The sequence below is a fragment of the Dipodomys ordii genome, unplaced genomic scaffold, assembly GCF_000151885.1.
Source record: "Dipodomys ordii isolate 6190 unplaced genomic scaffold, Dord_2.0 Scaffold1000000727, whole genome shotgun sequence".
In the NCBI taxonomy this organism is placed as follows: Eukaryota; Metazoa; Chordata; class Mammalia; order Rodentia; family Heteromyidae; genus Dipodomys; species Dipodomys ordii.
Window position 1 is genome coordinate 193,872 of NW_012284344.1, and position 14,350 is coordinate 208,221.

A 14,350-nucleotide genomic window follows, 5' to 3' on the forward strand; every position below is an offset into this window, starting at 1 on the left:
AAATAAAAATAGAATTCAAGTTTCAGTTAATGTTAGTAAAGTTTTAATATATTAATTCTATCTGTGTCCTCTGTCACACTGCCACAGCAGAATGTAAAACATATGGGATATCATGTGGCTCCCAAGGCCTGGACATACTTACTCTGTTCCTTTACAGAAAATGTTTGTCTATGTTCCCTAGTGAACATCATTTATTATGCAGAGCTACCCTCTTTTCCATATATAGTTATTCACCCTCTTCTTTTCTCTCTCCTTCTCTCTTCTCTCATACAATCCTTTCCTTTTCTTGTGTTAAGGATCAAAAGTCATGCATGCTAAGCTGCTAAGGTGAATCCCAGCCCTGTGTATGATATTGTGTTTGATGACGGGGTAGATTTTCGGGGCTTGAATTTTGGTCCTGGACACTGTCTGTGAACTTTTGTGCTCAACACTAGTTCTCTGCCACTTGAGCCATTGCCCCACTTCTGTCTTTTTGGTGGTTAATTAGAGATAAAGTCTCATTGGCTTTCCTTCTTGGGCTGAATTAGAACCAGGATCTCATCAGCTTATGATTACAGGAATGAGACATTGGCATCTACCTTACATTTTTTAAATTTTTCAGTTAGAACCTATATCCAAATGACATATATCTTCTTTAAATGTAAAAGAGAACAAGTGTGGGAACCCTTCAGAGAAGTAAACAACTTAAAACTGTATAGATTTAAATATCTCAGTATCATCACAAAATTAATAGGTATTGCTTTTTTTTTTTTTTGGCGGTCGTGGGGCTTGAACTCTGGACCTGGGCGTTGTCCCTCAGTTCTTCCGCTCTAGGCGAGCGCTCTACCACTTGAGCTACAGTGCCACTTCCGGTTTTCTGGTGGTTTATTGGAGATAGGAGTCTCACAGTCTCTCCTGCCCGGGATGGCTTTGAACCTCGATCCTCAGATCTCAGCCTCCTGAGTTGCTAGGATTACAGGCGTGAGCCACCAGCGCCCGGCGAGTATTTCTATTACTAACATATTATAAGGTGAATTTTCAGGACTAACACTAACAAAGTATTTGGAGAAATGATATTGCTTTATTTTTAGGAATCCAAGTCATATACTTTATTCTATATCTTAGCTTGAGAAAATCTGATTCATTGTATAGAATAATTCCTATGAATTTCTGAGGTACATAAAAATAATGACAGACCTGGTTCAGTCATTGATTTTAGAGTTCTAAAACCATATTTACAAGAAACTTTGTATTTTAAGCCATACAGTATAGCGATTTTGTCTAAAGCATGCTTTATCGACACGTATCACTAGAAAAATTTTCTTAAAAAGATAGTGAATGTGGAAAATCAGTCTATACTCAAATCTTGTCAAATTAAGAATAGATTTGAATAGTGATGTACATGGCTAAGCAATAACTTGAAATAATTATCACTATCTATCTTGACAGGTATGATTAGTAGCTTCTTCGATTTCTTGTTATAATATTTATACTTAAGTAATGCTACAACAGTGTTAGAATCTTGGCAATTTTGAAATGGGCTACTTCAAGGACAGATAAGAAAAACAATCTCAAGCCAGGCGCTAGTGGCTCTTGGCTGTAATTCTAACTCCTCTGGAGGCTGAGATCTGAGGATTGCAGTTAAAAGCTATCTCAAGCAGGAAAGTTCATGAAACTCTTATCTACAATAAACCTCTAAGAAAACTGGAAGTAGTGCAATGGCTTAAGTGGTAGAGCGCTAGCCTTGAGCTGAAAAGCTCAAGTCAGACCCAGAATCCCGAGTCCCACAACCGACAAAAAAAAAAAAAGTTCCTCACTGGACAGATGGATGAGAATTGAGTACATTTTCTCGATGAAGTATATTTAGGCCGAGTTTTTCTAAATTTTGTCTTACCTCATACGTTAAGTGATTTTTTGCAATGAACTGAAGGTTCTTAAGTGACTTTTTTTCTATGAATAATTGAGTTTGTAATAAAGTAATTTTGTAAAAGATTGTCTATTTTCCACTATTCCTTTTTATCGTTTAAATCTTCCTCTTTGTTCTGCACCACCTTCCACTTCCACAGGTTTCCAGAGTGTTTCACAAGAAGACTGTACACCTTATTCTGGGGTCCACCAGTGCCTCCCATGTCATTAGGTAAGGCTATGAACCACTCTTTAACAAATATCTGGGGATTTTCTTTAACTTTAATCCTAATGAATTAAAAATAGAAGGAGTTAGAAAATTTCTAAGTCAGTGACTGCACTTGTGGTTTGCTGTGTACAAAAATTCCATGAAAGCAGTAGTAGCAAGTGTTAAATTGGAGTATCTAGGAGAAACTATTTACCTATAAGCTCCCCTAACCTCCAAAACACTGACAGAGCAAGTATTTTTCATTGTACACAGGTTTCTTTTTCAGTGTTCTTACCGTTGATTAATACATTCTGTTCCTTTTGCACTTGTAGCCAAAATCAACCTTGTCTTTGTTATTTTTTTTTGATTGTGAAAATGCCATACAGAGGTGTTGCATTTACATGGGCAAGGTAATGACTATATTTCTTATCAGACATTTTTGCCTCCTCCTTTGTTTCCCGTCCCATCACCCCCCCACCCCCGCCAAAGTTGTAAAGTTCGTTTATCGACGTAATGTCTTGTACATCTCATTGTTGCAATGGGTCCACCTGTATCCCTATTTAAACCATCCCTTCCCCTCCACAAACCTTGTCTTTGTTATTATTTTTTTCAGATATATATATATATATATATATATATATTTGTTTTTTGTTTTTATTGTGAAAATACCCTACAGAGGGGTTACAATTACATGGGCAAGATAACCAGCATCAAGCATTGTTGCCTCCTCGTTTTTTCCCTTCCCATCACTTCCCATACTCCTCCCCTCCCCCCCGATCCTCCCCTTACCCCCTACCAATGTTGATAAGTTCGTTAATCGACATAACAACTTGTACATCTCATTGTTGCAATGGGTCCACCTGTTATTCTTATCTCAAAGAAATAAGTCAAACAGAGCACCGGAGCATGGTGTTCAAATAGGTAACTGAGGTATTTTTGCTGTGTCTCCCCATGAAGAATAGTAGAAAGGCAAAAAAGCATGAATGAGAGATTGAGAGTGGAAGACTGTATTGACTTTGCCACAAGATTATTTGCATAATGAAGTCATCTGTATATGAGGGCAGATTTCTCTTTCATGATCATGTCTTAAAGATTCTACCTCTTTTTTCTTTTCTTTTTTCTTATTTTTGCTAGATATATGGCTAGAACTCAGGGCCTGGATCCTGTACCTGAGGTCTTTTGCTCAAAGCTAGTGCTCTACTACTTATATTCACAGCCCCACTTCTGAGAATGCCTGGGCACAGATGGCTCACACTTGCAGTCCATGAGACACTTATCTCCAACTAAACACAGAAAAATCTGGAAGTGGCATTGAGATTCAAGTGGTGGACCACTAACTTTGAATAAAAGCAGCTCAGAACCAAGTACCAGAAAAAAAAAGAAGAGAATACTAGTCAGATACCTTGAAGGAAAGTATAGGAATCTCTAGAAATAAATCAAGGATTTCCAATAGCAGTGATGATTAGTCTATGATCTACTATATTAGATATGATTTCTCTGTCTTAATACTGAATCTCTCTGATATCCTAGTCCCTTTTCCCAAAATAAAAAAATGAAAACAAATGGCTTTGATTTTAAACCTATAAGAGTCTCATACACCTACTGATATATTTGAATGACCAAAAAAATAATTTTGGCGGTGGGGGTGTGGTACAAGTGAGAATTCTCAATTTTTGCCTCAGGAACATTTTCTTTTCAGATTACAGATTTGATGATCGAGAAAAATGTTTAAAGTAATTGTGTTGTATCTTAGACATTATTATAGAATTAAGAATATCTCTTTTAATCTCACTCTAACTGTGTATACGATGGAAAAATAGTTTATTCCAATGTATTGGAATACTTCAGATTTTTTTTGATTCTCCTAATCTGATAGTCATACTCTGAAAACAAATCCTTAAGGTGTTGAAAACTGATAAGCTTTCTTTCTGCCATAGGACAAGGAGGAGACAGAACTTGCATCACTTTATATAGCTGTGGAGGGGAAGGGATTGTCCTACAGAATCACCTTTGAAAGCTTGGTGGTGAAACTTTTGACATAAACATTCTCATCAGGGACATCAATTCAACCAAAATGAGTTGCCATGGTCTGAAATCTCCCCTCCAGTTGCTCTGTTCCCATCTTGCAAGTTACATTCCAAACTAGAGATATCCACCATGCTAGGCAGACTGCTTAGGTTTTTTTTGAAAGTCTAAGAGTCAATGAAGGTATCTTACGGGACTTAAAAAAGAAAAATATTTTAAATTCCCATGTGCATATCCCATTAGGAAGTTGAGGTGATACCCAGAAGCTCTCAGAACTGTATTCCTGTCACTTAGATTTTCTTGTGTGTGCCAGTCCTCTTTTTGTTTGTTTTGATTTGTTTTCATATTAGGCTAGAACTACCACTTGCCATAGCTCTACTTTCATCTTTGTTGGTTATTAGTTAGAGCTTAGGGAAATCAAGTTCCTTCCTGCCCAGTCTTATTAGCCACAATTCTCAGATCTTAGCTTCTTTAGGATTATAAGAATGAGCCACTGGTGCCCAGCTATGTTACTATTATTTAAATCATGTAATCTTCTAAGGGTTCTCCCATCATTTTTTGTAAAAATATGCCTCACCAAAATAAATAGTGAAAGGACAAAATAAAAGTTATTGTGATTCTCCGAAATAAACAAAAATATATAATATTCTGTATTTAAGTGATAAAGTATAATTTTTGGAGTTGTTGTTGAAAGACTGTATATATTTAGTAGCATTTTGGAAAGAAATGAATCAATTATTCAGAGATAGACCATGAAGCAAAATATATTTTATGAGCAGTATTAATGTGTACAACAGTTTTTATGTCAGTAATATAACACACTTCATGTAGAATCGAATTACAGGTGCTAAGATCTGCTATGCATATGGTCATTGCTTAATTCTAAAATGGTCAGTTTTCCTGAGCCTTTTCAGTTTTTCCTCAGTAGCAGTCACATTGAACCATAAACTCATACAGGAGTCACCTGTAGCCATTTTACTCTTAAGAAACAATTTCTTATTTATTTTCCTAATTTGTTTATTTAAGATCCAACACTGGGACTCAAATTTAATATCTGACTGTTTTCAGCTCACTAAGTTCTACCACCTGAGCCATGCCTTCAACACTAATTTCTGATTTTAAAGATACAGAAAATATAATATTGATAAGTGTTCTCTGATTTTCTTCGCCCAGAAACCCACATATAATTATGTTTGATTTAATAGTCTCTCAATATACTTATATGCTGTCTTTTTGGTTTTGTTTTTGTATACTGGGCTTCAAATCAGTACCTTTCACTCTTACAGAAACTAGGCATTTATGGTTCATGCCTATAATATTGGCTGCCTCAGAGACTGAGGTTGACCATCAAGTTTCTAATCCAGCCCAGGCAAGAAAGTCTGTGAGACTCTTATCTCTAATTATTCCCGTAAATGAGTAGGAAAGTGGAGCTGTGAAAAATAGTAGAGCACAAGCCTTCAGCGCAAAGGTAGAATGAGAAGTAAGGTCCTGAGGTCAAGTAGCACACAAAAAGTTAATTTCCTTTCCTGTGAAGACTTAGGGTCTGTGTTGGAGGGGTGAATGATGCAGGCTCTGGCCTCAGGATTATCTGAGGCCTGTATTTGTGTATGTGCAAAGCTCTTGGCATGCAGGGCTAGAGAAGTTACATGTTCTCTCTCCCTATCTCAAAGCACATGTCACAGATTCCTGGGAGCTGACGACGTAGCTCTTCTGCTTACTTAAGCATAGACGAACATCTAGTCAAGCATTATCCTGAGTACTGGGAAGTAGTTTGAACTTGCTCTAAAATAGTTTAGATAAAAATATACAAAGATATTGTCTCATAGTTTAAGCAAAATTGTATCTGTTGAAATTCTTTGTGGGAAAGTCTTCTGACTAAATCTTGGCAAAGATAATGCTTGCTTGTCTTTAAATACCCACTAGCAATAAAGCACAGCATGCAGTGGCAATTGCTGTTTGTACTCTGCATGCCCTGTGTCCTGGTGATTTCGTGAACTTTACCCAGGGACCCCAACCCCTTATACGTTGACACTTTCCCTTCAGCACTTTAATAAGTTAAAATGATAAACATTGTATTAATTAATGGTTACCATTAATATAGCACTGATAAATTACACTTATTGGTGATATTCCTTTACTTTCCTAAAGTTACTTATATACTAATATCATCATATGAGGAAATAATTCCTGTTTAACAAGTTTTTAATGGCAGTTAAGCATCAGAAATGTATCCAAAGAGATTTGATTGGAAATAGGCATTTTCAAGTTATTCATATACATATATAATAGTTGAATAAGCTTGGCATGTACGAAGTAGGCTAAAGAAACCCACAAGAATAGGTCCACACAGACTTGGGGAATAATAAAATATTAGCAAAGAGGTGATTCTGGAAAATAAAAACTTCGGAAGAATAGAAAACAAGAAAAATGTATAGCTATTTTTAACGACCTTGAAATATATATGTTGTTAAGGTAAGTGGGTATATATATGTTTATATGTATATATATATATATATATATGTTGTTAATTAGTATGAGTAATAGGGATTAAAAAAATTTTGTGTTGTCAGAATTAAGTTATAAGATGTATAGAGAAAAACAAATTTATTGTCAAAATTGGTTGCTTTGCTTTCTAGTTCAAATTGCGTGTACAGACAGATTAGCTGGAATGCAGATGACAAAATAATGTCTCTTGGCAATGAAGATGGGCATGTTTGTTACCTTTAGAAAATAAAAAAAACTTATGAAATGGTAGCCTTTCTATACAACACCTTAAAAACATCATAAAGGCATTATTACTGTTATCATTATTGTTATTATTATTAGTATTATCATTATTATTTTCCATGGGGCTTGAACTCTAGGCCGGGATGCTGTCGCTGCACTCTTCTGTTCAAGGCAAACACTCTACCAGTTGAGGCACAGTGCCGCTTCTGGTTTTCTGATGGTTAATTGGAGATAAGAATCTCATGGACTTAACTGCTGGGGCTGGCTCTGAACCATGACCTTCAGATCTCAGTCTCTTGAGGGGCTGGGATTATAGCGCTGAGCCACCAGTGCTAGCCTAAAATTATTTTTTAAAGAAACTATAATTACACTTTTTAAAATCACAATCTGCCAATTGCTATCTATAATGTTTGTTGGGGAGACTGATGGCCTCAGGTTCCAACAATACAGTTGTTTCTGGGCTCAATCTAAAACCTGTATTTCATGCTGTGTTCAGCCACTTGCAATTCTGAGATTTGGTTTTTAGTTCTTTTAACCATTATTTTTTCTCCGTTTTTCAAATAGAACATTTGTTTAACTTTAAATTCAAGTATTCCAAAATGGTTAATGTAGAAAATAGTCGCTAGTCACCAGTGGCTCTGTTTTTTAATCCTAGCTGAAGGGGAGCCTGAAATTTGTAGATCTTGATTTAAGCCTGCAGAAAAAAATCTGAGACACACTTATCTCTGATTAAACAATCAAAATCCAGAAGAGGAAATGTGACTCAAGGGGTAGAGTAACAACATTGAGGAAAGACACTACAAATGACTGAGAGGTCTAGTTCAAACTCTATTACTCACTTGTGGCACACACACACACACACACACAAACACACACACACTCGCCCTTACAGAAACACACAAAATACATTTCTCTTATAATCTCATCCTTTAGTAGTAATCAATGCTATAAACTCAGCACCCATTTTCTCCAAATTTTTCAGGTATTAATCTAAATATATATATATGATAATACATAATTTTGCATTTCTGTGTAGTAATGTAAGAGAATAATCAGCTTCATTTGATGGAATAGCACAGGAACTGTTTTGTTCTTAACTTGTCCTCAATATTGAGGGTTCCTCCATGTGCATTCAAAAACCTAAAATCTAAGGAGACATAAAATTCTGTCTTTTTTCTGGAAGTTATGGACATGTTCTTCATCCCCTGATGTCATCAGATGTGAGCTCTAGAAGCCATTTTGCTTATTCAAAACCTTAAATGTAAGTCTGGATTTTAAACTTAAACAAGAAGAAATATAGTGATAACTATAACCCCTTTGTAAATCACCTTCACAATTAAATTTTTTAAAGATTCCAGAGCTGGAATTTCAATAAAAATCTGATGACTGTGAAAGCTAAGAGGATAAACATTGTACTTCTTGGCTATTCAATATGGATGCAGAGAACTTTTTTTTCATCTACAAAGAGATATAAATCAGTCTTTCAGTATGGTGATAACACTGTGTAATTTACACACCATTACCAGGTACAGATGCCTCAAATCACATGGATACATAAACTTTGTTTCTTTTTTTAAATATTCTCATAAAAAGAAATTCAATGATAAAACATTTTACATATTTCATTCTTTCTTTTTTCTTTTTTGTCAGTCTTGGGGCTTCAACTCAGGGCCTGGGCACTGTCCCTCAGCTTCATTAACTCGAAGCTAGCGCTCTACCACATGAGCCCCAGAACCATTTCCAGCTTTTGCTGATTATGTGGTACTGAGGAATAGAATCCAGGGCTTCATACATGTTAAGCATGCACTCTACCACTAATCCACAATCTTAGCGCTCATTCTGGGAGTGAGCTGGCCAGGATTCATGTGAACAGTTGTCTTTGTTTTTGTATTGCCTTGGTTTTAACTTTGTTTTTGTGCCATTAGAAGAGCTTAAACTTATGAACTCATGCTCTAACTTGGCTTTTTCACAGAAGGCTGGCATTCACGCTTTGGTGATTAATTGGAGATTAAGTGTCTAACGGGCTTTTCTGCCCCAAATGGTTTGAAATGTTGATCTTCAGATTTCAGTCTCCTGAGTAGCTAGGATTATGGCATGAACCACATATACTGACACAAAGCACTTGTCTTAACTTCAACTCAGAAATGTTGGTTGATTGCAGAAATTATTGTTTTTGTTTGGGGAGTTATGTTTTATTGTTGGTTCTTTTTTTTACATAACCTCTTACTCTGTTCCTTAGGCTGGCATCAAACTATAGATCTTCCTGTTTTCATAATTCTGCATGCTTTGATAACGAGCATGTACTATTAGGCCTGGCACAGAAACAAATGTTGTCTTAGCTATTTTTTTTCATTTTTTCGTTTGTCGTGGGTCTTGAATTGTGAACTTCCCCTGAGTTCTTCAGCTCAAGGAAAGCCTTTTACCAATTGACCCACAGCGCTACTTTCAGAAACATTTTTAATAATAAATTGGTAAATCAGAAACCTCAACTTTCTCAAAAATAAAAATGACATGCCAAACTATGGCTGCCATGTAGAAGTTCTAGATGTCAAAGCCAGATTGTTTTTAGCAGATTAGGAAGTAGCATCTGTGGTGGATGTGTGGCTTGGTGTTGAATTTTAATTGAGATTTGTGCACAAATCTGGGCACCATGAAGAAATGCTGAATTCTCTGAAACCTTTTGTATTGAAAGATAACACTTGTTATTGGGAGATAACAAGGATCTGAGTGGTGCACATTCATAATCCTTGATACTCAGGATGCTGAAATATGAGTATTGGGGTTCATATTCAGCCTGGGTAGGAAAATTGGAGAGACTCTTTCTTCCAGGTAACTAGTGAAAAGCTAGAAGTGAAGCTGTGTCTCAAGCCGTAGAGAACCAGCCATAAGGGAGAGTTAAGGGTCAGCAACCACGCCCTGAGTTAAAGTCCCAGTCCTAGCACCAAAAAGGTGGGGGGACAAAGCAAGGGACATGGTAATTTTCCCAGGAACTCAAAAACAAGAGAATATTATTGGGTTATTAGACCTCTAGTTGTCTTTCGATATAATAGCACACATTAGTTGTACAACAGGGAGGTTTTGACCTTTCCAGAGGAGGATACAAATGGATCACAATATCACATCCTGCATCCCCTCCTTTTCTTCCTACGCAGTTTTATCTCCATTAATCCAGTAGAAGCCAGATTTGGAGGGTGAGCACAAGTGGTAGATTGCCAGCCTCGGAAAAAATTAAAATTTATTACCCAGTCCCTGAATTGAAGCCCTAGTACAATCACTGCCCCCCCAATGGAAACATGCTATGGGAATGCCTGCCCATCTTGTAGCATATTGAAGTGTACAAGAAATAGTGATGTCTGGCACTTAGCTCCCCACAATGTGAAATAAGAAAATAAAGGGCTAGAGTTGTTTTGAATAGCATTTTATCCTCTGAGAATAACAGAGTAACTACACCTTGTCAATGGATATTCTGTCGCCTAGTATAAGATGCATGTGTGGGATAATATCTGCAAATAGCCTCTGTGCAACTCCTGAATACATCAAGGTTGAGTGCTCTGTGTAGCAAGGCCCCCATTGAATCTAGTTTGCATCTACTTAGGAATAGATAAACTATGTATGTACAAATGGCTGATGTCCAGGCAAGATCATTCCAGGCCTCCTCAAGGGTACTCAAAACATGGAGCCCCTAAAATGTGTGCTGAATACCCTTTCTCTTGTTTTAATAGGTAAGCAGAACAATGCAAGAAATGTTCACGCAGGGCCCCAGAAAGGGAGGCAGGTCTATAGAAAAACACTGCCTATCATCCAGAGGTTGATTCCTAAGTGTCATTCTTCACTGAAAAGATCCAGGGATATTTTGGGAAATGACAGGATCAGGGATAGTTTGTTAAATCAGAAAGGAAAGACATCATCAAAGAGCCAAGCAGAACTAAGGATACCGAAGCTAGCTGGAAGGGGCTGCTGCTACTGATGGATCTGGTACTATTTGGAGTTGAAAATAAGATATAGAAAAAACTTATTTCTGACTGCAGAACACTGATAGCTAACCTGAATACAGGCATAAATAGCAGGAGATAATTGGAATATAATGAAAAACAACCAGAATCCAGACTTGGTGGCTCAATCTAGTAAAACCAATTACTCAGGCGTCTGAGAACAGAGGATTGTGATTTGAAACTAACCCAGGCAGCAAAAACTGAGATATTTGTTCTCTCCTTGGTTATTGGTCTTGAACTCTGGGCCTTGGCACTGTTCCTAGACACATTTTCCCAATGTGCACTGTACCTTTGAGCCACAGCTTCACTCCAATGTTTCTAGTGGTTAATTGGAAATAAGAATCTCATGGATTTCCTCCCCATGCTGGCATTGAAGCACAATCCTCAGATCTTAGCCTCCTGGGTATCTATGGCTACAGGAGTGAGCCACCAGTACAAGGCATTGTAACAATATTGTATATGTATGTATATTACATATTATAATATGTATTAAATTTTATATTTATGTAGTATATGTTATAAGTTATTATCATATGGTATATGATATATAATATAGTGTATAGGAAATATATCATATTATGTATTATGAGAAATATATTGTGCATACTATATATGGACTATATAGTGTACACTTGTATAAAATGCATAATTATATAATATAAAATATATATGATTTATAATAGATGATATATTGTATATAAAAATAATGTATATTATATGAACTATATACAATATACTATACATAGTATACACCATATATAATACATAACATAAATTGTATAATCATATTATATAATGCCTATTATATCATATATTACTCATATGATATATTGTACAAGTTATATATTATGTAACATGTAATATATTATATGTAATACATAATGACATAATATGCACTGTTATATGATATTCAATATATAACAGTGTACATAAAATTTTATAGTATGTATATATAGTATATGCAATGTATATATAATATTGTATATTACAGTGCATATATAGTATATAGTATATACACTATAGTATATATTGTATAATGCAGTACATAATATATATTATATAATAATATATTATATATTAATATGTGTTATACATATATAGATTTTGTGTGTGTGTGTGTGTTCGTGCATGCGAGTGTGTGTGTGGGTACTCTAGTATGGTGCTTCTTTGAATGCATAGAACCAAAATTAGATAAAGGGAAAAGTCTATAGTCGAGCATGCCACATGTAAAAGTAAATATTAATAAACACAATAAAATTTTGTCTCAAAAATAAACTGAACAGATGAAGCCAGTCATAAAAATGACATATTACTTTATAATTCTTTTTACATGAAAGTCAAGAAAAGGTGAGATTAATTGTAGTGATGGTTGATCAATCATACAACCTGTGACTCAGCATGGAGTTGAATTTTACTACAGAAAGACACGAGATCTTTTAGGGGGTCAAGAAAAACCTTTATACAATGTGGTGGCTGTGGATAAGTGTGAATTCATGAGAATATTGAAATGCTATATATCTATAGCATTAAGTCATAATTTACTAACGTGATTTAAAACTAGGCAAATGATAGGAACTTTAAAAGAACAATTAAGTTATTAAAAATAGTAAATAATTCAGATAGGAGTCCATGTCTATACTGACAAGTATGTGAATATTTAATAAATATAAAATGCTGTTCTTTCTCATGATAGAATGCTAACTGATCAATATAAATTGAATGAGAGAATTTAGTGTAGATGCCCCTTGCACATAATCTAATAGATATGTTGTACATCCCAGAGCACTCAAACCTCACACAGTACATAGTGATGTCTGAAATTGAATTTATGGGAAATATGTACAAGTCCTTTTTTACAAGTCATAAGAGTTATTTGTGTGTGTATGCCTTATTTGTGTGTGTATGCCAATCCTGGGGCTTGATCTGAGGGCTTAGGCATTGACCCTGAGCTCCTTTTTCTCAAACTTAGTGCTGTACTAATGGAGCCATAGAACAACTTCGGCTATTCTTGAATAATTTTTGCAGATAAGAGTCACAGATTTCCATTCCCAGGCTGGCTTCAAAACAGGAATCCTCAGACCTCAGCCTTCCCAGTAGCTAGGATTATAAGTATGAGCCACCATTGCCAGCTTTCTCATTAAAATTATTAGAGGAGAAACATCAGTACACACTGAAACAATGAATCCAAATATTTCAGAATCTATTCAGGAATACTTTTTCAGAGGTAACCTACAACAACTTCTTTTGAGTTTTTATTAGCATATATAGAGACATTTTCATGCAGACATAAAATGTACTCAAATCACAAATATTCATTTTTTCTATCCCTTCTTAAGGCAATTTTAGTAAATTTTACTTGGTTTTATTTTTTTTGCAGGTCCTGGATCTTGAAATCAGTGTCTGGGAACTATGCCTATGCTTCTTTTGCTCAAGGCTAGCTTGCGACCAAGTAAGCCACAGCTCCACTTCCTTTTTTAGTGGTAGTGTACTGTAGGTAAGACTCTCGCGGACATTTCCTGCTCTAATTGCCTTGAAATAGGATCCTCAAATCTCAGCCTCCTACTTAACAAGAATTACACTTGTCAGCCAATTTTTCCAGCTTCATTTTTTGTCAGTCCTGAGGCTTGAGCTATGGGCCTGGGCATTGTCTCTGATCTCTTCAGCCCAAGGCCAGTGCTCTACCGCTTGAGCCACTGTGCCACTTCCAGTTTTCTGGTGGTTAAATGGAGAGAAATGTCTTATGGACTTTCCTGCCTTGACTGGCTTTGAATCATGATTCTTAGATCTCAGCATACTGAGTAGCTAAGTTTACAAGCTTTGGCCACCAAACCCTGTCTCATTGTTCATGTGCATATAAAGTACTTTGACCTATATTTAGCCTGTCTACTTGGCCTTCCCCTCTCTCTGCTACCCCCTGATAGCCATATAATAGTTTTCTTAATCAAATGGTTAAAATAAACCAATCAAAGGGAGAAATAAAAAGGTTGCTCTGACATGAGCACACTATCACTTCAAGTTAAAAATGGATAAACAGCAAATTAGGCAAAACATCTAGGAGATTCAAATTGAGGGATATTGAACAAAGTAAGTCCTCATCTTCATGTTTCAAGTCAAATTAATAGGAAAGCAGAAACTGCTGTAGGCAGTTCTAGGCAACCAGTGAGCCTGAATAGCCAGCTGAGTATGTGATACTGTAGTTTGAAGGAGATATGGATAGTAGTAATGTATTGCTTTTTAAAGTCTCTGACTTCAGTTGTTGTGCTGTGATGATGTTGAGAATGTCTTTGTTCATAAGATGTATGTTATGTCTTCAAGGGTATTGACACTGTAATGGCTTTGACTAAAACTTCATTGGGAAATCCTAGCTACTCAGAGGGTGAGATCTGAGGATCATGGTTCAATTGTCTCCATTTAACCACCAAAAAATCTACAAGAAGAGCTGTGGTTCAGGTGGTAAAGCATAACTTTGAGAGGGGAAAAAGAAAACAGAGACAGATTCAAGACCTGAGTTCAA

At 36.0% G+C, this 14,350-nt stretch overlaps 1 protein-coding gene across 1 annotated transcript in view; it reads right to left on the reverse strand.

Moving 5' to 3' along the window:
• Positions 1–1,985: 1,985 nt before the first annotated feature.
• LOC106002767 overlaps positions 1,986–14,350 on the reverse strand; it is an 89,831-nt gene continuing 77,466 nt past the window's right edge. The window contains 1 exon segment of the mRNA XM_013037570.1: positions 1,986–2,172. Coding sequence (XP_012893024.1) covers positions 1,986–2,172 — 187 coding nt within the window.